This window comes from Notolepis coatsorum, assembly GCF_963971535.1.
Source record: "Notolepis coatsorum genome assembly, chromosome: 2".
Taxonomy (NCBI): Eukaryota; Metazoa; Chordata; class Actinopteri; order Aulopiformes; family Paralepididae; genus Notolepis; species Notolepis coatsorum.
Genome location: NC_140166.1, coordinates 64,303,368 through 64,331,359, shown reverse-complemented (window position 1 = coordinate 64,331,359; position 27,992 = coordinate 64,303,368). Strand labels below are relative to the sequence as shown.

The 27,992-nt window shown below is 40.9% G+C and overlaps 1 protein-coding gene across 3 annotated transcripts in view; it reads left to right on the top strand.

The window, feature by feature from the left end:
- The first annotated feature begins 283 nt into the window (after nt 1-283).
- Nucleotides 284-27,992, top strand: part of ppip5k1a (diphosphoinositol pentakisphosphate kinase 1a) — a 134,479-nt gene continuing 106,770 nt past the window's right edge. For 2 of the 3 annotated variants that reach the window (XM_084308948.1, XM_084308946.1), the window contains exons 1-7: nt 284-334; nt 10,260-10,923; nt 11,513-11,708; nt 13,923-14,013; nt 17,678-17,763; nt 20,451-20,605; nt 21,673-21,774. In XM_084308948.1, the coding sequence (XP_084165074.1) occupies nt 10,777-10,923; nt 11,513-11,708; nt 13,923-14,013; nt 17,678-17,763; nt 20,451-20,605; nt 21,673-21,774 (777 nt within the window). In that variant the 5' untranslated portion in view covers nt 284-334; nt 10,260-10,776. Of the gene's footprint in view, nt 335-361; nt 476-10,259; nt 10,924-11,512; nt 11,709-13,922; nt 14,014-17,677; nt 17,764-20,450; nt 20,606-21,672; nt 21,775-27,992 lie in introns of those variants that run through there. The other variant, XM_084308947.1, reaches the window with a different exon arrangement.

The following is a 27,992-nucleotide window of genomic DNA, read 5'->3' as shown; positions in this document are numbered from 1 at the left end:
TCATTTCTGGTCATGTGACATGTACGCCCAATCGTAGGACCGCAAGTGTCTACACTGGTTAAGCTCGAAGTTGGTTAAGGTTAGAGTTTGTCTTAGAGCATGGCGATAGAACGCCAGGTAGTTTGCAGGCTGTTAGACCCGGAAATAGACGCAGAACTTGCTGTCCCACGATTGGCGCACATGTCACATGACCTGGCCAATCAGAGCGCAAAACTCGCACGCGGAAACAAACATTTGTTGTCGAAAGTATTCACGCGGCCCGGAGCTCGAGACAGGTTGGTTGGTTTCACTGCGAACTGTCAGGAAGCAGCTGATGTCAACAAACCGACAGACAGTGAGTAACTATGACACCGACAGACAGGCAGGACTATTAAATAGTAATAATAAATAATAATAATAATAATAATAATACATTCTTCTATTGAACGGTTCACTTTATTAAAACACAACCAGCAGGATGTTTGACAGATACAAGGTAAACGTACTAGGCTGTCATACTAACGGCAGCTAACAGCTAACTTAACATCATTAGCCTGATGGAACAGCTAGCCCTGTTAGCTAGCAGGAGGTTTGACAGATGCAAGGTAAATGTAGGCTGTCATGCTAACGGCAGCTAACAGCTAACTGATTCAACGTTAACATGACTGTAGTAGCCTGATGGAACAGCTAGCCCTGTTAGCTAGCAGTGTGTTGGACTCAGTAAGATAAGATAAGATAAGATATTCCTTTATTGATCCCCTTGGTTGAAATTCAGGCATCATAGCAGCATGGGGGAGGGGGAGGTACAGTTGGTAAAAAACAAGCAGTGTAAACAATATAACAAGTCAATATTAACTAACTAACTAACTGAAATATACAGTATTCACATAAGCGTACAGTATGCATAACTTAAGGTAGTGTTATTGTCCTTTTTAGGTTCCTAGTAGTTGTAGTTGGATGTCTGGCAGCAGTCCCTGCCCACTGTTGTGGAGCCTGATGGCTGCTGGTATGAAGGTTTGATTGATTGATTGATTGATTGAAAACTTTAATGAACAGATTGCAGAATGGGTACAGTACAGCTCAATACACACAATTATTAAGGGGATGCAGACCAGAGAAATACTTTCATCTTGTTTACATCAGGGTCCCCCATTTTCAATTCATAATGACATTTATGACATACACAATATACAGATATACAGATATAAAAATCGAATCTAATCTAAACTAATCATGACATTTATGACATACAGATATGCAGTACTGTTACATTTGATTTTGTGACATACAAGATATGCAAATATACAGTACTGTATAAGAGATCCTAACAGTAAATATATACATACGAGGGGGAGGGAACTGTACATTAGGAGGGGGTGGGAGGGGGGTTCAGACATTTACAGGGACCAGTTTCGAATTGCAGCCTCCCATAGGTGCTCTTTGAGAGCGTTTTTTTTAAGGTGGGTACTGTAGGGATTTAAAAAAAATTACGGCTGTGGGTAGGGCGTTCCACATTGATGTGGCATAATTGCGAAACATGTTTAGACCCTTGTTTGTGCCGCATCTGGGTTGAACATGATTTGTGGAACTCCCTCTGGTGTTGTGGTCGTGGAATTCACTGACCTTTAGGAAGTATTTCGACATGTACATGGGTATCTTAGTGGTGTAGTGTATCTTGTAGAACAGGCCCATTGCAAGTTGCTGTACTCTGTCCTCTACTCTAAGCCATCCTAGGTTGTCAAAATGGGCAGGGGTGAGGTGGGTTCTAGGAGTAAGGTCAAGCAGTAGTCTGACCAGTTTGTTTTGTGATGTTTGTAATCTTGTTTTTAGTGCCTTTGAGGTGCTTTGGTACCATGAGGTGCAAGCATAGTCGTAGTACCCTTGAATGAGTGCTCCTGCCAGAGTCTTCAGGGTATTCTTGTTTACCAGAGAGGAGATCCGGTATGTGTGACTCAGTCTGTTTGAGTCAGTGTGTTGAACTCAGTGTGTTGAACTCAGTGTGTTGATGTCCTCAGGCTTTCCTCTTTTTTTTTTTTTTTGGTCTTTTTCCCCCTCCATTTTTCCTCAGATTTTCTCCCATCCCAATGTTAGTCGTATGCCAATTCCCAGTCCCTTCCTGGTCGCTGCGCACTTACCCCCCACAGTCAGATCATCTGGGAGAGTGGAGGCTACCACGTGCTTCCTCCGACACACGTCCAGCCAATCACTGCTTCTTTTCACCTGGCAGTGCGGATTCTCATCGAGAGGGCGTAGCGTGTGGGAGGATCACACTATCCCCCTCAAGTCCTATCCGCGCTTAGCAGGCGCCCCGACCGAACTGTAGGAGTCGCTGTTTACAATGACCCTGACCCACCCCGCCAGCTTCTCCCACCCTCTAATACAGCCAATTGTATTAGTGCAGACGGCCAGCCAAGCTGGTGACAACCCCAGAGCTGTGAGCTGGATTCGAACAGGTGAATCCAGCTCACAGCTCCGGGGTTGGTGACGAACGCAATCTCCGCTCGGCCACCTAACCGCCTTGTCCTCAGGCTTTCTTAACAGTAACTGTGCTTTTAAAACACGTGGAGACACACAAGGCAACCTTTGTGGTCAATGGAGACACAGACAAGCCAGTAGGGCCGCTGCACGATTCTTGCTACAATGTGAATCACGATTTTTCTCCCTAAGAATTGAGATCACGATTCTTTCACACAATTCTTATTTTTTCAATAAATTAAAAACATGTATTGCACTCTTTCTTAAATAGACAACATAACATATATATGAAAGTGCTTGCTTGACTTAACTTGAACTTGACTTAAGTCTCTTGTAACATACAAAATAACTCAGTCTCTTTTCCTCTCGTGTGTGCGTCTCTGCACTTTGCTCTCGTCAGTCAGCTCAGGGCGTCATTTGACAAGCAAGCGTCATTTGACAAGCAAGCGTCATTTGACAAGCCCTCCGCCAAATGACCACTTTCGGTTCTGACCTTTGTCCCGACTCTAGCGTCAGAATGTTACGAAGTGGACGGCCATTTTGGATAATCACGCTGTTTCTACCCAACAAAATAGTCATGAAATGGGTCATGTTTAAATTTATTGAAATAACACCAATATCGTGACCTTTCAAATTGACAACACCTTCCCTCGCGAGAGCCACCTTGCCTCGCTGTGAAACAGCACTGCAGAATGGTCGCTCTGTTTTTGACATATTTGCAAAACAGCTGATCTTCACTCAGTGACTGGGAATTTACAAAGCGAACATAGGAAATAAGCAAACAGTCTTTATTGCTGTCAGTCTTTGACAAGGCAACACGCATGTCATCCTCAAGGCTCAACTTGGCCCTATATTTTGTTTTCAGAGCTGTCATGGATGAAAAGCCAGCTTCACACAGATATGTGGTGCTGAATGGTATCAACACCTTAAAGGGGAACTATTTTACTATTTCTTTCACTATTTGGGCACTTTTACACAATTCCTGTGAGTCTATGGAACACCTCTGTAATATATATATTTTTTTTATTCATTGTTTTGTATTTCTAATCAAGTCCTCAAAAACAACATTTTTCTACCTCAAGATCTCGAGCCGTTTTGAGCTAATGTGGACTGGGGTGCAGGGGCCTGTGTGCAGCTGTTCTTGTATCTCAACATTAACATGCAGCGGTGTCTTTCTGACATCACATATCGCGCACATTTTCAAATGACTCAGTTCAGTGAGGGTGAATATTGTGAGAGGAGAATTGGAAGAATGCGCCAATATGAGAATTTTGAGACATAGATCATATTAATATAAGTTCACATAGCTAGGAAACAATGCTAAACACTCAAAAAGGCCATTTATAAGATAGTTCCCCTTTAACTGCTGCATCATGAGATACTTGGTACTCAGCACCACACTCTGAAACTAGCTCTCCAGGTGGTATCAGATGAGATTTCAATTAGTTCTTCCAAGAGTTTGGATGGAGATGTGTCGGGAAGCTTTGTCTCAATGTTGTCTGTAAAAAAATTTTTTATCGAGAGTAACTTGATGATCCTTTTCTGTGTTTTATTAAATAATGATTTTCAGATTTTGAGAAATGGTCAAACTTATCCAAATATGGTATTTTCATGGAGAACAGTGCAGCTGCAACAGATAGCACTTTAGTGATAATTTTCTGTAATCCCAATTTTTTTTTTTTTTTTGTTTAAATAAATCTCAATGCCCCCCCTGTCATGCCTCTGCGCCCCCCACTTTGAGAAACACTGATGTAGTGGGACGGTTCTGGTGCTATGGTCTGGAGGAGTGGGGAGGGTACCTGGTCCAGCTGGCATGTAGTGGGACGGTTCTGGTGCTATGGTCTGGAGGAGTGGGGAGGGTACCTGGTCCAGCTGGCATCATGTAGTGGGACGGTTCTGGTGCTATGGTCTGGAGGAGTGGGGAGGGTACCTGGTCCAGCTGGCATCATGTAGTGGGACGGTTCTGGTGCTATGGTCTGGAGGAGTGGGGAGGGTACCTGGTCCAGCTGGCATCATGTAGTGGGACGGTTCTGGTGCTATGGTCTGGAGGAGTGGGGAGGGTACCTGGTCCAGCTGGCATCATGTAGTGGGACGGTTCTGGTGCTATGGTCTGGAGGAGTGGGGAGGGTACCTGGTCCAGCTGGCATCATGTAGTGGGACGGTTCTGGTGCTATGGTCTGGAGGAGTGGGGAGGGTAACTGGTCCAGCTGGCATGTAGTGGGACGGTTCTGGTGCTATGGTCTGGAGGAGTGGGGAGGGTACCTGGTCCAGCTGGCATCATGTAGTGGGACGGTTCTGGTGCTATGGTCTGGAGGAGTGGGGAGGGTACCTGGTCCAGCTGGCATCATGTAGTGGGACGGTTCTGGTGCTATGGTCTGGAGGAGTGGGGAGGGTACCTGGTCCAGCTGGCATCATGTAGTGGGACGGTTCTGGTGCTATGGTCTGGAGGAGTGGGGAGGGTACCTGGTCCAGCTGGCATCATGTAGTGGGACGGTTCTGGTGCTATGGTCTGGATGAGTGGGGAGGGTACCTGGTCCAGCTGGCATCATGTAGTGGGACGGTTCTGGTGCTATGGTCTGGAGGAGTGGGGAGGGTACCTGGTCCAGCTGGCATCATGTAGTGGGACGGTTCGACATTACCAGTGTCAACGCTTCGGCATCTGTAATGGGAGAGAGAGATGACTTGAGTGAAAGATGAGGCTCTTGGGAGCAGCTGCGGAGAGGGTGACAAAGTCTTCGGCAGAGAGAGAGAGAGGGGGGGGGAGGACATGGTGCAGTTTGCAGAGGTTCTTAGCCGAGGCCTCGATGTTATGGTGAAAGAAAGAGGCTTTGGCAGGCATTGGGCAGGGTATTAGATAGACATAAATATAGGAAATTAAATAAAATCTGAATATAAAAATATGAGAAAAAATAAACGGTGTGTAAACAATATAATTAACTGAATATAAAAATATACAGTATCAAAAAAAATAAACGGTGTAAACAATATAATTAATTAAATATGAGAAGAATAAACAGTAGACACAAGGTGCTGGCGAGGGTCTGTACCCTGGCTGGCATGATAATATCTTACATATTATGTCATATCATGTGTCATATGTCAAGTCCGAGCAGGTCTTGGTGGTTAAGAGCCAGACACACTTAGTGGTCAGACATTCCTAACAGTTCTCCAGTTCTGCAGCCGTTAGTTCTCCAGCTGCTGGCAGCAGTCCATGCTCACGGTCGTGGAGCCTGATGGCTGCGGACACGAAGGACTGGCCGAGGCGGTTGGTGGAATGTTTTATTTTTATTTTTTTTTTATATACACTCTTTCAATATCCACCCCATTTATTTTCTGTACACATATATCTTTCCTACAATTTCCAAACGGCATTATTTTGGTCTTGGATAAATGTAATGACAATTTGTTGACATCAAACCACAATTTAAATTGAACAATTTGTCCTCCTGCAATTTATTTAAATTATCCCCAGAACAAAACATAATTTGTATCATCGGCAAACAAAACTAATTTCAATAACTTCGACATTTTACACATGCCGTTAATACAGTATAAATAACTTTGGCCCCAACACTGACCCCTGGGGGACACCACAAGCAATGTCCAAACACAATGAAGAGCAATCACCCAGTTGTACATACTGTTGTCGCTTATTTAGATAACTTTTGATCCAGTCTAGTTAGGGCTGGACGGTATGGTCTAAAATTTATTTATTATTTATTTATTTATCACGGTATAATTTGAAGCATAGATGGTAACGGTATATATCACAGTATTTATCTTAAAATGTCTATATAAATGTTTCCTGAAGGGTAAAACACTGGTATGGCAACTATTACTGTACTCTGTACATATTTCACATAGTACAGAGGTATTTTAAGAACATTTATTGTGCAAAACTGAATAGAAAAATGCAAAACCTTTTCTCAAGTTACTTACAGAGGGCAGTAGCTCATACTCGGCATGTAAAACATGGGAGGGGTCCGAGACAATTCTATTGGCTTGCCTTAGAGTAGCCTGTTCAAAAATAGACTGCAGGGATGGGTGACCTTTCACCCCTATGAACTTCCATGCAGTCTGCATCAGACGGACCAGTTTGGACTTTAGTTGTACAGACAGGTTACCAAACCAAGCTGTAATACCGTATCTGATGAGACTCTCTAATACAGATTGGTAAAAAAGTAACATACATTTTTGACACCATGAACTCTAAGGTGGCGTAGAAAGTAAAGTCGTTGTTGTAGTCTGCTAGCTACACAGGCTGTCTACATGGGTGTAGGGCTGTCCCCGACTAAGGATTTGGATGGTCGACTATGATTGGCCAAAATTTGCCGTTATTCGACTATTGGTCGACTAACAAAAAAAAATTATAATATTTCTTTATTTTTATTTATTTCTTTATTTTTTTTATTTTTATTTTTTTTATCATTCCATTTGGGCTGTGGGGGTGCTTAATGTCTGAAGGAGTCATCTGAAGGCTTCTTGTCCTCTGCAAAAGCATGCAATTGGTCCACTGATGGATACATCTTGATATTTGTCTAGTCTAGTGTGTTCATTAGATGGGTGAAATCCTCTTTCAGTGCCTCTGTGCCTGTTTTCGTATATATTATAATATTATTATTATTTTTTTTTTTACTATTCGACTAAGAGGTTGGTTAGTCGACTACGGCCCCTTTCGACCGATTAGTCGACTAATAAGGGTCAGCCCTACATGGGTGTTCCAGGTTAGTGTGTTATCAACAAAAATCCCAAGATACTTATATGAAGAGACCTGCGAGATGGACTGTCTGTGGATGACCACAGGCCTGTGGTCCCCAACATCTCTGGGGTCGAACACCATCTCCTCAGTCTTCTTAACATTTAAAACCAGACAGGTAGACCACAACAGAACCATTTTGATTGACAGTCGATTCTGCCAATTACGTCACACCGCTTGCACCCGTCTCTGCTGTTCTTACCACCAATCGGAAGCTCTTATTCCGTTTTTTTTACTTACGGAATGTCTGCAATTACTCTACTCGAGAGACTCAACTACCGGAGCTCACGCAACAACAACAACGTTAGCTCCCTGCCAGCCACATTGAAGAGTACCAGCGCTTATACATTACTGGCACATGTTTTCTTGCACTTGTGGCAACGAGCGCTGTCGACATCGACTTTAGTAAAAATATACCCAGACTTTCGTACATTTTGTTCTCTCCGCCATGATGAGAGCAGAGCTGTGTAGCCTACAACTTGAGAGTTGTTCTGAAGCACCCGTGTGTGTGTGTGTGTGTGTGTGTGTGTGTGTGTGTGTGTGTGTGTGTGTGTGTGTGTGTGTGTGTGTGTGTGTGTGTGTGTGTGTGTGTGTGTGTGTGTGTGTGTGTGTGTGTGTGTGTGTGTGTGTGTGTGTGTGTGTGTGTGTGTGTGTGTGTGTGTGTGTGTGTGTGTGTGTGTGTGTGATGGCAGAACCGATAACGTTGAATCTTTGATTATCAATACTCTGGGCCCTCTGGGGGCATCCCTAGTAGAGAGAGAGAGAGATACAGTAGCGTGATGTTTGAGTGTCCTAAGTTGCCGTAGTTGATGATGTCACACCAGGATGTCATTGTCAACACAAAGAGTTGGAAACGGGAGCAGCCCGATGGATAAAGCGATATAAAGAAACGAATAGCCAATAAATGTGAAGTTATCATTGAACCTCTGTTGTCAATATAACACCCCCCCCCCCCCTTTCCTCACTAATGGAACTGGTGCCGCGGAGTCACGTTTGAACGTTAGTTATCGGCTAACGTTTAGGGCTGTCTTAAATACTTCGAAGCTTCGTTCGATGGGCATGGGATTGGAATATGAAAATAAAATTCGATTATTAAAAAAAAAAGAGAAAAAAATATATGATTTTTTCTTTTTTTGCAAAATCAACTCTGCCTCTCTTTGTTAACTACAACAAGCAATGCTGTTTGTTATTTAAGATGAGGTCGGACTCGGCACTGACAGATTTGTGTTCATTGTGCTGCTTTTATAAAGCCTCAAATGACGGCTTACAATATTTCATGAAAGCAAAGTGTTTCGTTTGTCTAAGATTTTAAAAGGTTTAAACTTTACAGCACTGACAAAGTTGAACAAAGTGATGTACAAGTCACACAACAGTATATAATCTCGAAGCTTCGAATTAAAATCGAATCTCGGCCCCCGAAGCTTCGAATTCCAAAAAGAAATTCGAAGGTCAGCCCTACTAACGTTAGCCCGTTGCTGCGCTAAAGCAAGTCTCCTCTCATCCTCCTTAGCCAAATTGAAATGCCAAAACTATATGGCAAGTTCCGTGAGCAAGTGGAGAAAAACTCTGTACAATTAAACACTATGCAACGACCACTGCAAACGTTGAGTGAATCGTCAAGTAACATTAACGTCATTACTACTTTAGAGTAATTGTTTGTTAATTAATATATCATGGTTAATTGTGTCAAATGCTTTTTTTTTCAATAAATACTCCATCAGGTGGCGTAGCGGAGATTGTGCTCGTCACCAATGCAAGAGGCTGCGGTCTCGACTCCCGGAGTCAGCATTGCCTTGGCTCGGGCTGATCGCTATACTAACTCGTTTGGCTGAGTTAGGGGGAGGGGAGCCGTGGGTGGGTCCTGGGGCCTGGGCGTTGTGGACAGCGACCCCTACAGTTCGGTCGGGGCGCCTGCTCAGCGAAGGTAGGATCTGGTGAGAGGTAGTGCGGCCTCCCACACGTTACACTCTCCCAGTGAGAATCTGCGCGGCCAGGCTGGCTGCCGGCTGGCTGCACATGCGTCGGAGGAAAGCATGTGACAGTCTCCGGCCTCACGGACCAACAGTAGGGGAAAGTGCGCAACAACCAGGAAGGGGGTTGGGAATTGGCATAACGACTAACAGTGGGATGGTAGAAAAATCGGAAAAAGAAGGAGGGGGAAAAAGATAAAAAATAAAGAAAAATACTCCAATTGCATATTGTTTTTTGTAAGTAAGCTGACAGTATGTAGTATGATGTACAGTTCATACTTTATGTAGTATGATGTACAGTGCATACTTTATGTAGTATGATACAGTGCATACTTTATGTATATAGTATGAGGTACAGTGCATAGTTTATGTATGTAGTATGATGTACAGTGCATCGTTTATGTATGTAGTATGATGTACAGTGCATCGTGTATGTATGTAGTATGATGTACAGTGCATACTTTATGTATATAGTATGAGGTACAGTGCATAGTTTATGTATGTAGTATGATGTACAGTGCATCGTTTATGTATGTAGTATGATGTACAGTGCATCGTGTATGTATGTAGTATGATGTACAGTGCATACTTTATGTATATAGTATGAGGTACAGTGCATAGTTTATGTATGTAGTATGATGTACAGTGCATCGTTTATGTATGTAGTATGATGTACAGTGCATAGTTTATGTATGTAGTATGATATACAGTGCATAGTTTATGTATGTAGTATGATGTACAGTGCATACTTTTATGTGTGTGGCAGCAGTCCTCTCAGGCTCACTGAGCTCTGACCTCTCTGTTTGTATTGATCACATGTGTTCACACTAATTCATCTATATTGATCATGAAGATCTGGTTCCCCCCACTGAACACCAGCAGAGCTCATTGTTTACATTAGTTCACCGGGTCACTTTCACAATAGTTATTTTAACCCATTTCACTGCCACACTACCAAACGGTTAACCCTTTTCACCGCAACAATACACAGAAGGTTAACCCTTTCACTGACACACTACAGTTATTTTAAAGGTGTCATGTGTGTCTCCTCCTCCTGACTGTGTGTCTCCTCCTTACAGGAGACCTGCTCCATCACCCAGGAGGAGACCTCCATCACATCACCGCTGCTTCCTCAGGCTGGACAATAAATAATAATAATAATAATAATAAGTATTTGCAATAAAATCAGAACATGCTTCGGACATTCAGCTGTTTCTGGAAGAGGAGCAGAGATTAAAAACTGGATCTGAAACCAAGACCCTCGACATGCAGAACCAGTATAACCAGTGAGACCAGTATAACCAGTGTAGCCGGCCCAGTCTAACCAGTGAGACCAGTATAACCAGTGTAGCCGGCCCAGTCTAACCAGTGAGACCAGTATAACCAGTGTAACCGACCCAGTCTAACCAGTGATACCAGTATAACCAGTGTAGCCGGCCCAGTCTAACCAGTGATCACCAGTATAACCAGTGTAGCCGGCCCAGTCTAACCAGTGATACCAGTATAACCAGTCTAACCGGCGTGACGGGGGTGCACGGTGGTGTTGTGGGGTCCCATGGCGAGGTGGGAGGCCGGGCGTGGCCGCGGGGGTCTGTGATGTCAGAGCGCGACAGTCCGGGCGAGAGCCAGCGCGCTCCCAGATTCTTCGTGGGCTGCGAGGACGATGACAGTCTGGAGGAGACCATGAGGACCAACATGGAGCTGTACGAGGAGGACGACGAGGACGACGAGGACCGGGACTCGGTGGGTCTGCTGGGTAGAACAGTACTGTAATAATGATGTAATGACTCGGTAGAACAGTACTGTAATAATGATGTAATGACTCTGTTGAACAGTACTGTAATAATGATGTAATGACTCGGTAGAACAGTACTGTAATAATGATGTAAACTAATAATGACTCAGTAGAACAGTACTGTAATAATGATGTAAACTAATAATGACTCGGTAGAACAGTACTGTAATAATGATGTAAACTAATAATGACTCAGTAGAACAGTACTGTAATAATGATGTAAACTAATAATGACTCAGTAGAACAGTACTGTAATAATGATGTAAACTAATAATGACTCGGTAGAACAGTACTGTAATAATGATGTAAACTAATAATGACTCGGTAGAACAGTACTGTAATAATGATGTAAACTAATAATGACTCAGTAGAACAGTACTGTAATAATGATGTAATGACTCGGTAGAACAGTACTGTAATAATGATGTAAACTAATAATGACTCAGTAGAACAGTACTGTAATAATGATGTAAACTAATAATGACTCGGTAGAACAGTACTGTAATAATGATATGTATGAGGTGTGTGTCCCCGCAGCCTCCAGAACCTCAGATCATGGTGGGCGTGTGCTGCATGCTGAAGAAGTCCAAGTCCAAGCCCATGACGCAGATCCTGGAGCGGCTGGTGAAGTTTGAGTATTTCAGTGTCGTCATTTTCCCCGAAGACGTCATCCTCAACGAACCTGTGGAGCGCTGGCCCCTCTGCCACTGTCTCATCTGCTTCCACTCCAAAGGTACTGAGTATGTACTGACTCATACTGAGTACCTACTGGATATATACTGAATACATACTTAATACACACTAAATACATACTGAATACACACTGAATACACACTGAATACACACTGAATACACACTGAACTGCTGCGGTCAGGCAAGCGATACCGGAGTCTCATGGCAAGCACAGAGAGACTCAGAAGGAGCTTCTATCCATCAGGATGCTCAATGAACAATGAACAATAACAAACCATCAACACACCCACACACTCACTTTAAATGAACAACACACTGTAGCACCCACTTTACCACTTTAGACCAGGGGCTCCCAAACTTTTTCAGCTCGAGACCCAAAAGAGAAATTTGGTGTTTCCCCGGGACCCAAACTTACAAAAATAAATCATGAATTGCCATAACATACATTTATAAACTACTGATAAAGAACACAACAAACCATGGATTTCAAATGTATATGAAATGTATTTATTTAATTATAAAAGTACATCACAGCAATAATCAGAGTGTAATGTTAAGTTGCTCACCACCTCATAACATATGTACATACAATTTTGTAACACTTTTAAATGAACAAACATGTTCTACTCTCCTTTCTATTTCTCACCCCTTTTTCAACTCTCCATTTCTTACCCCCTCCCTCAGTCCCTCAACCGTAAACCCCAACATTGAGCAACATTCTGATTAAATTGTACTGACTTATTAAAAAATTCTACTGACCTGACATCATGCTAGAAGGGGTATAATATTTCATCTATGGCACAATTAAATCTAATGAGAGGTATGTGGCTGGTTGAAGTTTTCAACCAGCAGATCTATTCTGGGCTTGGTTTTTGAAAGTGCTATTCTGAGGTCATGCTGAGCATTTAGTCTGTTTCTGTATTTGTTTTTCATGTATGCTAGAGTAGAAAACCCAGATTCACATAAGTATGTGGTGCCAAACTGAATCAACACATCTACAGCTTTTTTATAAAAATAATAAAATAAAATATATATATATATATTTTTTGCGACCCAATAAAACCGGTCCGCGAGTTTGGGAAACGCTGCTTTAGACACTAACACACTTTATACTTTATATTTAAAATAATGGTAAGGAAATTGCACAGCATTCTCATTCCTTATTCCTTATTGCACCTCATTGCACCTCACCACCACAAGGTGGCACCACAAGCTAAGCTATACCTCACCATTTTTGTACCAGCTGTACATACTGTATATATAGGTATACTAAACAATTTAGTTGTTTACACTTGTTTACGTACTTGACTTCTTGACTTTCTATTTTATACTTATATTATACTATCTTGTTATTATCTAGCACACTCTCAGGAGCAAAACAGAAAGAAGTATTCTGTATTTCTGTATGACAACTAATAAAGAAACTTGAAACTTGAAACTGAATATATACTGAATACATACTTAATACACACTTAATACACACTTAATACATACTAAATGCACACAAAATACACACTACTTACACACTAATTGTTAAGTTAACGTCTACCGCAGCCTTTACGGTAATCTGTGAAGAGGTGAATGGGCGCTGTTGTTGCGCGTCACTTGTTTTGGACTGGAGGAAGGCTGTGGCCACTACGCTGTGGAGAGCGTGAAATAAACTTGAATGAAAGATAACTGTTGTCTTATTTGCAACTTAACACTAAATATATACTAAATACATTCTACTAACTAGTTACACTAAATACATTCTGAATACATACTAAACACAAATACATACTTGACACACACTATACACACAGGTACTACTAAACCACACTAAATAAATATATATATATGATGGTGAAGGAGGCAATTTCTACTTCATTCATTAATGACTAGGGGTGTAACGATGCGACCTCACAACGATTAAATTCGATTACGATTCTTCAGACAACGATTCAATGCATCATGAAATCTCTTCATTTGACTTCGATTCGATTCGATACATTTTCTATCAGTTAATTCCCCAAAAAAATGTTGAATACACAAATGTGGCTGGGGGAACTGATTCACTCAGCATGAATGGACTATAGGTCAATAAAAACAATACAATATTATATATATATATTTTTTCTATTCTAATCGATTCTAACATTTCCAAATCGATACAGTTGAATCGTCACATTAGGATCGATGCATCGTTACACCCCTATTAATTACTACACACACACACTGAACTGAACTGAAGGACTGGATTCTGTCTGTGTCTCAGGCTTCCCGCTGGATAAAGCTGTCAGCTACGCCAAGCTGAGAAACCCCCTCCTGATCAACGACCTCGACACGCAGTACTTTATACAAGACAGGTACTTATACACACCTTATACATACAGTACTTTATACAAGACGGGTACTACACACCTTATACAAGACGGGTACTACACACCTTATACATACAGTCCTTTATACAAGACAGGTACTACACACCTTATACATACAGTACTTTATACAAGACAGGTACTTATACACACCTTATACATACATTACTTTATACAAGACAGGTACTACACACCTTATACATACAGTACTTTATACAAGACAGGTACTTATACACACCTTATACATACAGTACTTTATACAAGACGGTTACTACACACCTTATACATACAGTACTTTATACAAGACAGGTACTACACACCTTATACATACAGTACTTTATACAAGACAGGTACTACACACCTTATACATACAGTACTTTATACAAGACAGGTACTACACACCTTATACATACAGTACTTTATACAAGACAGGTACTACACACCTTATACATACAGTACTTTATACAAGACAGGTACTACACACCTTATACATACAGTACTTTATACAAGACAGGTACTACACACCTTATACATACAGTACTTTATACAAGACAGGTACTTATACACACCTTATACATACAGTACTTTATACAAGACAGGTACTACACACCTTATACATACAGTACTTTATACAAGACAGGTACTACACACCTTATACATACAGTACTTTATACAAGACAGGTACTTATACACACCTTATACATACAGTACTTTATACAAGGCGGGTACTACACACCTTATACATACAGTACTTTATACAAGACGGGTACTTATACACACCTTATACATACAGTACTTTATACAAGACGGGTACTACACACCTTATACACGCAGTACTTTATACAAGACAGGTACTTATACACACCTTATACATACAGTACTTTATACAAGACAGGTACTACACACCTTATACATACAGTAATTTATACAAGACGGGTACTACACACCTTATACATACAGTACTTTATACAAGACAGGTACTACACACCTTATACATACAGTACTTTATACAAGACAGGTACTACACACCTTATACATACAGTACTTTATACAAGACGGGTACTACACACCTTATACACGCAGTACTTTATACAAGACATGTACTTATACACACCTTATACATACAGTACTTTATACAAGACAGGTACTACACACCTTATACATACAGTACTTTATACAAGACGGGTACTACACACATTATACATACAGTACTTTATACAAGACAGGTACTTATACACACCTTATACATACAGTACTTTATACAAGACAGGTACTACACACCTTATACATACAGTACTTTATTCAAGACAGGTACTACACACCTTATACATATAGTACTTTATACAAGACGGGTACTACACACCTTATACATACAGTACTTTATACAAGACGGGTACTACACACCTTATACATACAGTACTTTATACAAGACAGGTACTACACACCTTATACATACAGTACTTTATACAAGACAGGTACTTATACACACCTTATACATACAGTACTTTATACAAGACAGGTACTTATACACACCTTATACATACAGTACTTTATACAAGACAGGTACTACACACCTTATACATACAGTACTTTATACAAGACAGGTACTACACACCTTATACATACAGTACTTTATACAAGACAGGTACTACACACCTTATACATACAGTACTTTATACAAGACAGGTACTACACACCTTATACATACAGTACTTTATACAAGACAGGTGCTAGTGCTACTATACTATTGTATTTACTAGCAACATAAAGCTTAAAGGAATAGTCTGTTGTAGTTACTAGCAACATAAAGCTTAAAGGAATAGTCTGTTGTAGTTACTAGTAACATAAAGCTTAAAGGAATAGTCTGTTGTAGTTACTAGCAACATAAAGCTTAAAGGAATAGTCTGTTGTAGTTACTAGTAACATAAAGCTTAAAGGAATAGTCTGTTGTAGTTACTAGTAACATAAAGCTTAAAGGAATAGTCTGTTGTAGTTACTAGTAACATAAAGCTTACAGGAATAGTCTGTTGTAGTTACTAGTAACATAAAGCTTAAAGGAATAGTCTGTTGTAGTTACTAGTAACATAAAGCTTAAAGGAATAGTATGTTGTAGTTACTAGTAACATAAAGCTTACAGGAATAGTCTGTTGTAGTTACTAGTAACATAAAGCTTACAGGAATAGTCTGTTGTAAAGTATAAAAATAGTTGTAAATAGTTGTAAAAATAGTCTGTTGCCAACGACGAAAGGGCCTACCTGGAAGAGGTAGAGAACCTGTCACAGTGGTGTCAGGAGAACTGCCTCTCCCTGAACGTCAGCAAAACAAAAGAGATGATTGTGGACTTCAGGAGGTCGGGGGTCAAGGACTACAGCCCCCTCAGCATCGACGGGGCACCGGTTGAGAGAGTGAACAGTTTCAAGTACCTCGGAGCCCACATATCCGAGGACTTGACATGGACCACACACATTGACAGTGTTGTGAAGAAGGCACGACAACGCCTCTACTTCCTCAGGCGCCTAAGGAAGTTTCAAGTCAGTCAGAAGATCCTTAGGAACTTCTACTCATGTACAATAGAGAGCATCCTGACCGGCAACATCACCTCCTGGTTTGGGAATAGCACTGCACAAGACCGTAGCAGACTACAAAGAGTGACACGTTCAGCCGAACGCACAATTGGAGGGGGGCTTCCCACCCTCCAGAACATTTACAACAAGCGGTGCAAGGGGAAGGCTAAGAGAATTATTAAGGACTCGAGCCACCCGAACAACTGCCTCTTTGAACTGCTGCGGTCAGGCAAGCGATACCGGAGTCTTAAGGCGAGCACAGAAAGACTCAGAAGAAGCTTCTATCCCCAGGCCATCAGGCTGCTAAACGAACAATAATCACTATGCAACAACCATCAAATGCACACAGCACACACACCCACACGCACACACTCACTCAAACAAACAACACACTGCAGCACCCACTCTCCACACTTTAGATCACACAAACACACTTACACTTTATATTTATTGATAAAGGATTTGCACTACAACTCGTACACCTACTGTGAATTGTACCTAAATTGCACCTCGTCCCATTTCTCCATTTCTGCCTTGCACTATATAGTATTGTATATTAGTACACTGCACAGTATTGTATATTGTATGGTAACTACGTCTATTCTGCATCGAACATTGTACATATGTCTAAACTGAACACTGTGACCTCATTTTTTTTACTTCTAATTTTACTATGTTATTTTATTTCATACTTATCTTGTCTTGCACAGTCTCTGGAGCGCAACAGTAAGAAGCATTTTGTATAAAAGTATTCTGTACTTCTGTATGACAACTATTAAAGAAACTTGAACTTGAACTTGAACTTGTAGTTACTAGTAACATAAAGCTTACAGGAATAGTCTGTTGTAGTTACTAGTAACATAACGCTTAAAGGAATAGTCTGTTGTAGTTACTAGTAACATAAAGCTTACAGGAATAGTCTGTTGTAGTTACTAGTAAAATAAAGCTTACAGGAATAGTCTGTTGTAGTTACATAGGAGGCAGGTGTGACTGTCTGTTTCTCTGTTCTGATAGGAGGGAGGTGTGACTGTTTGTTTCTCTGTTCTGATAGGAGGGAGGTGTGACTGTCTGTTTCTCTGTTCTGATAGGAGGGAGGTGTACCGCATCCTGCAGGAGGAAGGTATTGATCTGCCTCGCTACGCCGTGCTCAACAGAGAGGCAGACAGACCTGATGGTCAGTCTCAACACACAACCTGTGTTTACACACCTTTATAGTCCTGTGTTTATGCACATTTATAGTCCTGTGTTTATGCTAGTGAAGGATGTCTATGTTTTTCAATGTGTATATAATGTATATATATCGGTGGGTGACAGCATCTACTCGGACTGATCTATAGATCCTAAAAGTAGGGCAGTCAGTTCTGTGTCTCCACGGTAGCAAGCAGGGTGTGTGTGGCTCCGAGGTCGTTCGGCAGCTTGTTTAACATGAACAACTAGATAAGCACTGAGCAGGCAGGGTTTTGGTCAGAGAGAGAGCTATGGGCCGTTGCTATAGTGATTTGGGTCAAAGAAGACACGAGTAACGAGACGAGGGGGCGGGTTAGCCGTTGCTAAGGACTATAGTTTATAGCTGTGAGTTTCTTGCAGTGTAGGTTAGACTGAGATACGAACCACACAGAAGAGCGGACGCGTTGATCAGAGACTTTCATCCCTCTCCACCCTCGCTGGGTGGGGGAGGGGAGTGACACATCATCACTAGCTTCAGCTAACAGGAAATGGTGGTTTGGCTAACAACGAGGCCCGAACCATTGGAAGAGACGATGGAGAAGAGAATTAAGACTGGACAATGACAATACAGAACGGGGTTACATCTGATTACGAGGCTTTGTTTATGGAATAAACAACGTTTTCCAAGAAAGGTATCACGTTGCCAGTGTCGAATTCTTATGATTACGGATTGCATATAAGGGGGATGACCACGATGTACAGCCAGTATGAGAAGGTCAAGAGATAAACACAACACAGAAACTACATGAACACAGATGAAGAGGTGATACTGGCTGATTATGGTAGAAATCTAACATTTAGGGATGGACATTTTAAAGAAAAATCCAGATCGATTGATTCAGTAAAAAAAAAAAAAAAAATGTACTTACTTTTGTTCATTCACGTATATGTTAAAGGAAACCAACAAACGGTTATAATCTTACACATACATGTGAAACAAATAAAAAAAAAATATATATATATATTTTTTTTTTCATAAAGATTATTAATAATTTAAGATCGATTTTTCTCATAGCTACGAGTAGGGATGTCCCGATCGCCTTTTTTTGCTTCCGATCCGATCCCGATCATATGATTTTAAATATCTATCGATCCGATCGTTTCCGATCCGATCTTTCACATTAGTAATCAATTTTGACGCATTTTTGTCAGAAACTGGCAGAGTGAGACAAGCCCATCTGTTGCCTATAATAGGGCGCGAGAGCGGAGGCTTTTGTTATTACATTCACCCTGAGAAATGTGCTTCTGCTTCATATGAGAAATATTAAAAGTTTCAATATATGTTTGCACATTAGTATACATTCAGTGTTCGACTTACGTAATGGTCCATTCTGGTCTGAAACGCCGACGTAACGTTATCCTCCAGTTGAAAAGTTAGTCTGAAAACTTCGCCTCCAGCCTGCTGCTTCATGAGTTTTTCCTCCACGCGGAATCTCCTCCTTGCAAACATTGCAACTTGCTTGACTTTCTATTTTAAAATGCTTAGTTCCAAACCTCTGACATTAAGTCTAGCTGCTCAAGTCAGTGGATATTAACCGTGTTTCGGGAGCGACGTGTTGTTGTTGTGATGTGGTCGCGACTCGCGTGTAGCGTGTAGCGTCTAAATTAAAGGGAATGTTTGTTGCAACGGTGAAAATTAAAGGGGAATGTGTTTGTTGTGGATAATTATTCTGCTCTGTGTGACAATAAATACATTAATGATGATATATTATATGTAATTTAAAACCAAAACTAAGGCCTCCGTATGAGTTTAAGACGTGGACATGGTCATGTTTGTTGAATAAAATTTTTCTTTTTTTGACTGCCGATTTTTATTATTATTTTTTCCCGATCCCCGATACTCTGAAAAGCACGTGATCGACGCCGATTCCGATCACGTGATCGGATCGGGACATCCCTAGTTTATGCACCTATTATTCTGAATAAAATACATTCTGATGAGATATTCTGAATACAATACATTCTGATGAGATATTCTGAATAAAAGACATTCTGATGAGATATTCTGAATAAAATACATAATCAACCAATCAATCACATTTATTTATATAGCACATTTAAACATGACACTTGTCAACCAAAGTGCTTCACATATCTTGGTTCATACACATACAGCTCATTATAGTAATAATCCACAATTATTACAGTTGGTAGTAATAATGGCACACATAAATTCACACCAACATGCGCATTTGTTGATACATGCAGGACTAGTCTTGAGACAACGTATGTGTATCTTCGCTGCCGTGTTAGGCGCGCAACACCCGCGGGGGTAGGGGGGGGGGGATTGGGAGGGCGAGACATCATCAGCATCCTGGTGCCCCCCCCCCAGCCACAGTGTAGCTCCGCTGCCATGTGGGCGCGGAACACCCGCGGGAGGGGGGGGGGCCTCATTCTGCTTTCTTCTGATGAGATATTCTGAATGAAAGACATTCTGATGAGATATTCTGAGTAAAAGACATTCTGATGAGATATTCTGAATAAAAGACATTCTGATGAGATATTCTGAATAAAAGACATTCTGATGAGATATTCTAAATAAAAGACATTCTGATGAGATATTCTGAATAAATGACATTCTGATGAGAGTAGAGGTGAATGGATAGGTTTTAATGTGTGTGTGTGTGCGTGTAGAGTGTAGTCTGGTGGAAGCAGAGGACCAGGTGGAGGTGAACGGAGAAGTTTTCCCGAAGCCGTTTGTGGAGAAGCCAGTCAGCGCTGAAGACCACAACGTTTACATCTACTATCCTACATCAGCTGGAGGAGGCAGCCAGAGACTGTTCAGAAAGGTCTGTCTGTCTGTCTGTCTGTCTGTCTGTCTGTCTGTCTGTCTGTCTGTCTGTCTGTCTGTCTGTCTGTCTGTCTGTCTGTCTGTCTGTCTGTCTCTCTCTCTGTCTCTGTCTGTTTGTCTGTCTGTCTCTCTCTGTCTGTCTGTCTGTCTGTCTGTCTCTCTCTCTCTCTCTGTCTCTCTGTCTGTCTCTCTCTCTCTCTGTCTCTCTCTCTGTCTGTCTCTCTGTCTGTCTGTCTGTCTGTCTGTCACATAGCTGTAACCTGTAGTTTGTAACCTTCTCTGGTTAACTTTACTCAGCTCCCACTAAAAGGGTTTATCTTCTCTGGTTAACTGTACTCAGCTCCCACTAAAAGGGTTTATCTTCTCTGGTTAACTTTACTCAGCTCCCACTAAAAGGGTTTATCTTCTCTGGTTAACTGTACTCAGCTCCCACTAAAAGGGTTTATCTTCTTTGGTTAACTGTACTCAGCTGCTACTAAAAGGGTTTATCTTCTCTGGTTAAAGGGTTTGATCTTCTCTGGTTACCTGTACTCCACTGCCACTAAAAGGGGTTTATCTTCTCTGGTTACCTGTACTCAGCTGCCACTAAAAGGGGTTATCTTCTCTGGTTACCTGTACTGAGCTGCCACTAAAAGGGTTTATCTTCTTTGGTTACCTGTACTCAGCTGCTACTAAAAGGGTTTATCTTCTCTGGTTACCTGTACTCAGCTGCTACTAAAAGGGGTTTATCTTCTCTGGTTACCTGTACTCAGCTGCTACTAAAAGGGTTTATCTTCTTTGGTTACCTGTACTCAGCTGCTACTAAAAGGGTTTATCTTCTCTGGTTACCTGTACTCAGCTCCCACTAAAAGGGGTTTATCTTCTCTGGTTAACTGTACTCCGCTCCCACTAAAAGGGTTGATCTTCTCTGGTTAACTGTACTCAGCTGCCACTAAAAGGGTTTATCTTCTTTGGTTAACTGGACTCAGCTGCCACTAAAAGGGTTTATCTTCTCTGGTTAAAGGGTTGATCTTCTCTGGTTACCTGTACTCCGCTGCCACTAAAAGGTTTGAATGCGTTTGTCAGATCGGGAGCCGCAGCAGTGTCTACTCTCCAGAGAGCTCCGTGAGGAAGACGGGATCCTACATCTATGAAGAGTTCATGCCCACCGACGGCACAGACGTTAAGGTAGCGTTTACATTCTATTAACACAGATGTTACGGTATATGTTCTATTAATACAGATGTTAAGTTATATGTTCTATTAACACAGATGTTAAGTTATATGTTCTATTAACACAGATGTTAAGTTATATGTTCTGTTAACACAGATGTTAAGTTATATGTTCTATTAACACAGATGTTAAGTCATATGTTCTATTACCACAGATGTTAAGTTATATGTAAGGGATAATGTATAGCTACGAGGTCATTGTCGCAAAATAATTGACCGACACGGAGTATTTAACACAGATGTTACGGTATATGTTCTATTAATACAGATGTTAAGTTATATGTTCTATTAACACAGATGTTAAGTTATATGTTCTATTAACACAGATGTTAAGTTATATGTTCTGTTAACACAGATGTTAAGTTATATGTTCTATTAACACAGATGTTAAGTCATATGTTCTATTACCACAGATGTTAAGTTATATGTAAGGGATAATGTATAGCTACGAGGTCATTGTCGCAAAATAATACCGAACCGCCTCGGCGGTCAATTATTTTGCGATGATGACCGAGTATAGCTATACATTATCCCGCTTATTACATGGCTAACTTACTAACAATATACCTAATTCATTTGACAAATCGCAGTTGTTCTGTGGCTCTGTCAGCCCAAATAAAGTGATTATTATTATCGCGGGCAGCCCGGCAGGTGTGTCTGATTGGCTGCACTGAAACAGTGTGTGTCAGTGGGGCTTGATTACTCCAGCTGCGAAAAACAATAATCACCGGTGGTTATTGAAAAATAATTCACAGCTGTCGGGGGCTATTGACCAATCACAAGCAAGCATTTAGGCTAGGGATGTCTGATATTATCGGCCGACCGATATTATCGGCCGATATCGGCAGTAAAATGTGATATCGGAAAATATCGGTATCGGTTTAAAAAAAGAAAAAAACAATAACAATATTTGTTATATATATATCCAGTGAAATTATTAGTTACCTGAAATTATTCAGTTTTTTGGAGGGGGAAACCCTGCATATATCGGTATCGGTTGATATCGGTTGATATCGGTATCGGAAATTAAGAGTTGGACAATATCGGAATATCGGTATCGGTAAAAAAGCCAATATCGAGCATCCCTAATTTCGGCGAATGTGAAAACGCCATGTAATAAGTTCTATTAACACAGATGTTAAGTTATATGTTCTATTAACACAGATGTTAAGGTATATGTTCTATTAACACAGATGTTAAGTCATATGTTCTATTAACACAGATGTTAAGTTATATGTTCTATTAACACAGATGTTAAGGTATATGTTCTATTAACACAGATGTTAAGTTATATGTTCTATTAACACAGATGTTAAGTTATATGTTCTATTAACACAGATGTTAAGTTATATGTGATAGACAGTGTGATGAGACAGTGTGTGGTGAGACAGTGTGGTGAGACAGTGTGGTGAGACAGTGTGATGAGACAGTGTGGTGAGACAGTGTGATGAGACAGTGTGGTGAGACAGTGTGGTGAGACAAGTGTGGTGAGACAGTGTGTGGTGAGACAGTGTGGTGAGACAGTGTGGTGAGACAGTGTGGTGAGACAGTGTGTGGTGAGTAGAGCTGCCGCGATTACCGCATTACCGCGGTATCGCTGTTACATCACGGCCACCGCAGAGTAGGCTGAATACCGCGTCACCGCTGTTTTTTATAATAATAATAATAAATTACCCTCCTCTCGTTGGGCTTGCGGCTCTGCAGATATACCCTACTCCTCTATCGAGGTTCCAAGCGACCCTATTGGGTACCAGAAAAGTCACGTGAAACATTGCAGACCACTGATTGGTCAGAAGAGAGACGCGTCACACGTTGTAGCGTCATGCAGTGTGTTACCACCAATCGGCATGCGCGTATTCGTTTTTTACGTCCTGAATGTCAGCTCATCACAACACGGCTAATAACGTTAGCTTTAACTCTCCGCCGGAGTGGACTACCATCGCTCCTCAGGAGTACTAAACGAGACATAATGATTTTACTGTCTGCAACGAATGTTATAATAAAAGCCCTTCGTTCTATACACTTGTCTGATTGAAAACTTTATTAACAGACCGCAGAATGGGACAACTCAGCACGCTCTGAGCAAAGAAAGGAACTGAGATATGAATAGAGTATTGCTTGCCTTGCTATGGTCCGGTAAATATGCTGATGTTATTGAACGTATAACTATATAATGTTAATGCCACAAAACGAATGCCTTTATTATAAAGTAGTAACTTTATAGTAATAATAATAAGAAAGGGTCGGGGGGGTTAGGGGTAACCACCCCTGCCCGCGACACCGAGTGAACTGCGCACGACCAGAGGGGAAACTTCGAATCCGTGTTTCACTTTCAATAACTAATGCGTGCTTGCCGAATCCCAAACAATATTCATGCTGCAAAGTCATCCTCTAAAGCATAGGTGTCAAACTCACGGCCCGCGGGCCAAATCCGGCCCGCCACGTCATTTGATGTGGCCCCCCAAGAGCTCAGGTAAAAAAAAAAAAAAAAAAAAATTACATTAATATTGGGTTAAAAAATAGCAGTGTTAAAATAATTGTGGGTTAATGCGTTAATAAAGCTTTAACTTTGACAGCCTTAGTTATTACACATTCTTACACATACATGTATGTTGAACATCTGAGGTAACAAAGGAAAAAAGCCAAAAGCACTTACTCCTCAGACATTCTTTGACAATTTTACAGCCCAAAATACAAAAAAGATCCAGGCGGAATAGGTAACAAAGGGTTGAAGAAATATTGTCTGAACTGTCAGATGCAAACTGGCTGTGTGACATAACCGAGCATCTCGCTCAATTGAATAAGAAGCTGTAGGGACGCAAACAAATCCCACCCAAAATTTTACCAATATAGTTGTGAACTGAGACAACCCTTATTTTGTTATTTTTGAGTACAGTTACAGTTGTGTGTTCATGCAGACACATAATAGCAATTTCATTACGAATTGAAAATGGGGGACCCTGATGTAAACAAGTCGAAAGTCTTTCTCTGGTCTGCATCCCCTTAACAATTGTGTGTATTGAGCTGTACTGTACTGTACCCATTCTGCAATCTGTTAATTAAAGTTAATTAAACTATCTTCCATTAGTTGGATGTATGGCCTCTGCAAGGTTGTGTGCAGCCATTTGTTTTTGTAACATCTGCTACATCTGTCCCACGTGTTCTTTGCAGCTCACAGTTGTTAGTTCTGCCCCTCTTGACTGTGACAAAAAGGTTTTGAACAAACTTAATGTCATAGCTTGTATTTGATGATATTCTTCTTTATTTACTTGAATGGTTTGATCATTGATTGGTGGAGTAATATGGGGTTCTGATAAACTAAAGTTATTTGTTAAAATAACATAAGCTAACATATATTTTTACATTTATGCAAATTAATATCCAATATGTATAACTTGAATAAGTAATAAATACAGAAACACCATGTTTAACAATATGTAAATGTGTAGCTACATTTATTTTACATTACATTAACATTTATACGGTCTTTGGCCCTTTGAGGGCAACCATAATGCTGATGTGGCCCTCTGTGAAAATGAGTTTGACACCCCTGCTCTAAAGATAGACATTTAGACTAGAGGCAGGCTATATGCTATAAAGAGTAGACTACTACTAAAAAAAAAAATGCATTCAAACTTTTTTTTTTAAATTTTTGTGTGGTAGGAAATATTTTGCAAATTTGTGCGGTAAGGAAAACATCAATACCACGGCAGCTCTAGTGGTGAGACAGTGTGGTGAGACAGTGTGTGGTGAGACAGTGTGGTGAGACAGTGTGTGGTGAGACAGTGTGGTGAGACAGTGTGTGGTGAGACAGTGTGATGAGACAGTGTGGTGAGACAGTGTGGTGAGACAGTGTGTGGTGAGACAGTGTGGTGAGACAGTGTGGTGAGACAGTGTGGTGAGACAGTGTGTGGTGAGACAGTGTGGTGAGACAGTATGGTGAGACAGTGTGTGGTGAGACAGTGTGATGAGACAGTGTGGTGAGACAGTGTGGTGAGACAGTGTGTGGTGAGACAGTGTGATGAGACAGTGTAGTGTGGTGAGACAGTATGGTGAGACAGTGTGGTGAGACAGTGTGATGAGACAGTGTAGTGTGGTGAGACAGTGTGGTGAGACAGTGTGATGAGACATTTAGTTAGTCAATTTTTTTGCGTTTTTTTTTGCGTTTTCGTTTTAGTTCGTCCTTTTTTTTAGTTTTTTTGCGTTTTCTTTTTTTGTTTGTTCGTTTTTTTGCGTTTTTGTTTTAGTTCGTTCGTTTTTTTGCGTTCGTTTTTTTTCGTTTTAGTTCGTTAATTTTTTTGCGTTCTTTTTTGTGTTCTTTTTTGTGCGTTTTCGTTTTAGTTCGTTAATTTTTTATTTTCGTTTTAGTTCGTAAATTTTTTTGCGTTCGTTTTTTTCGTTTTCGTTTTAGTTCGTTCTTTTTTTGTGTTTGTTTTTTTTGCGTTTTCGTTTTAGTTCGTTAATTATTTTAGCGTTTTCGTTTTAGTTCGTTAATTTTTTTGCCTTTTTTTTGCCTTTTCGTTTTAGTTTGTTCGTTTTTATGTTTTTATGTGACTTTTATGTGACTTTTATGTGACTTTTTTGTGTTCTTTTTTGTGCGTTTTCGTTTTAGTTCGTTAATTTTTTTGCGTTTTAGTTCGTAAATTTTTTTGCGTTCGTTTTTTTCGTTTTCGTTTTAGTTCGTTCTTTTTTGTGTTTTTTTTTTTTTGCGTTTTCGTTTTAGTTCGTTAATTATTTTAGCGTTTTCGTTTTAGTTCGTTCATTTTTTTGCCTTTTTTTTGCGTTTTCGTTTTAGTTTGTTCGTTTTTTTGCGTTTTTGTTTTAGTTCGTTCGTTTTTTTGCGTTTGTTTTTTTGCGTTTTTGTTTTAGTTCGTTCATTTTTTTTGCGTTTTTTTTTGTGTTTTCGTTTTAGTTCGTTCTTTTTTGTGTTTGTTTTTTTGCGTTTTCGTTTTAGTTCGTTAATTATTTTTGCGTTTTCGTTTTAGTTCGTTAATTTTTTTGCCTTTTTTTGCGTTTTCGTTTTAGTTCGTTCGTTTTTTTGCGTTTTTGTTTTAGTTCGTTCGTTTTTTTGCGTTTGTTTTTTTGCGTTTTCGTTTTAGTTCGTTCATTTTTTTTTGCGTTTTCTTTTGTGTTTTCGTTTTAGTTCGTTCTTTTTTGTGTTCTTTTTTTTCATTTTCGTTTTATGTGACTTTTGATGAGACAGTGTGGTGAGACAGTGTGGTGAGACAGTGTGGTGAGACAGTGTGTGGTGAGACAGTGTGATGAGACAGTGTGATGAGACAGTGTGGTGAGACAGTGTGTGGTGAGACAGTGTGGTGAGACAGTGTGATGAGACAGTGTGATGAGACAGTGTGGTGAGACAGTGTGGTGAGACAGTGTGTGGTGAGACAGTGTGATGAGACAGTGTGGTGAGACAGTGTGTGGTGAGACAGTGTGGTGAGACAGTGTGGTGAGACAGTGTGATGAGACAGTGTGGTGAGACAGTGTGGTGAGACAGTGTGTGGTGAGACAGTGTGTGGTGAGACAGTGTGGTGAGACAGTGTAGTGTGGTGAGACAGTGTGTGGTGAGACAGTATGGTGAGACAGTGTGGTGAGACAGTGTGTGGTGAGACAGTGTGGTGAGACAGTGTGTGGTGAGACAGTATGGTGAGACAGTGTGGTGAGACAGTGTGTGGTGAGACAGTGTGGTGAGACAGTGTGGTGAGACAGTGTGGTGAGACAGTGTGTGGTGAGACAGTGTGGTGAGACAGTGTGTGGTGAGACAGTGTGGTGAGACAGTGTGGTGAGACAGTGTGTGGTGAGACAGTGTGGTGAGACAGTGTGGTGAGACAGTGTGGTGAGACAGTGTGTGGTGAGACAGTGTGGTGAGACAGTGTGGTGAGACAGTGTGTGGTGAGACAGTGTGGTGAGACAGTGTGTGGTGAGACAGTGTGTGGTGAGACAGTGTGATGAGACAGTGTGTGGTGAGACAGTGTGTGGTGAGACAGTGTGTGGTGAGACAGTGTGGTGAGACAGGGTGGTGAGACAGTGTGTGTACCACCAGGTGTACACAGTGTGGTGAGACAGTGTGGTGAGACAGTATGGTGAGACAGTATGGTGAGACAGTGTGGTGAGACAGTGTGGTGAGACAGTGTGTGTGCCACCAGGTGTACACAGTGTGGTGAGACAGTGTG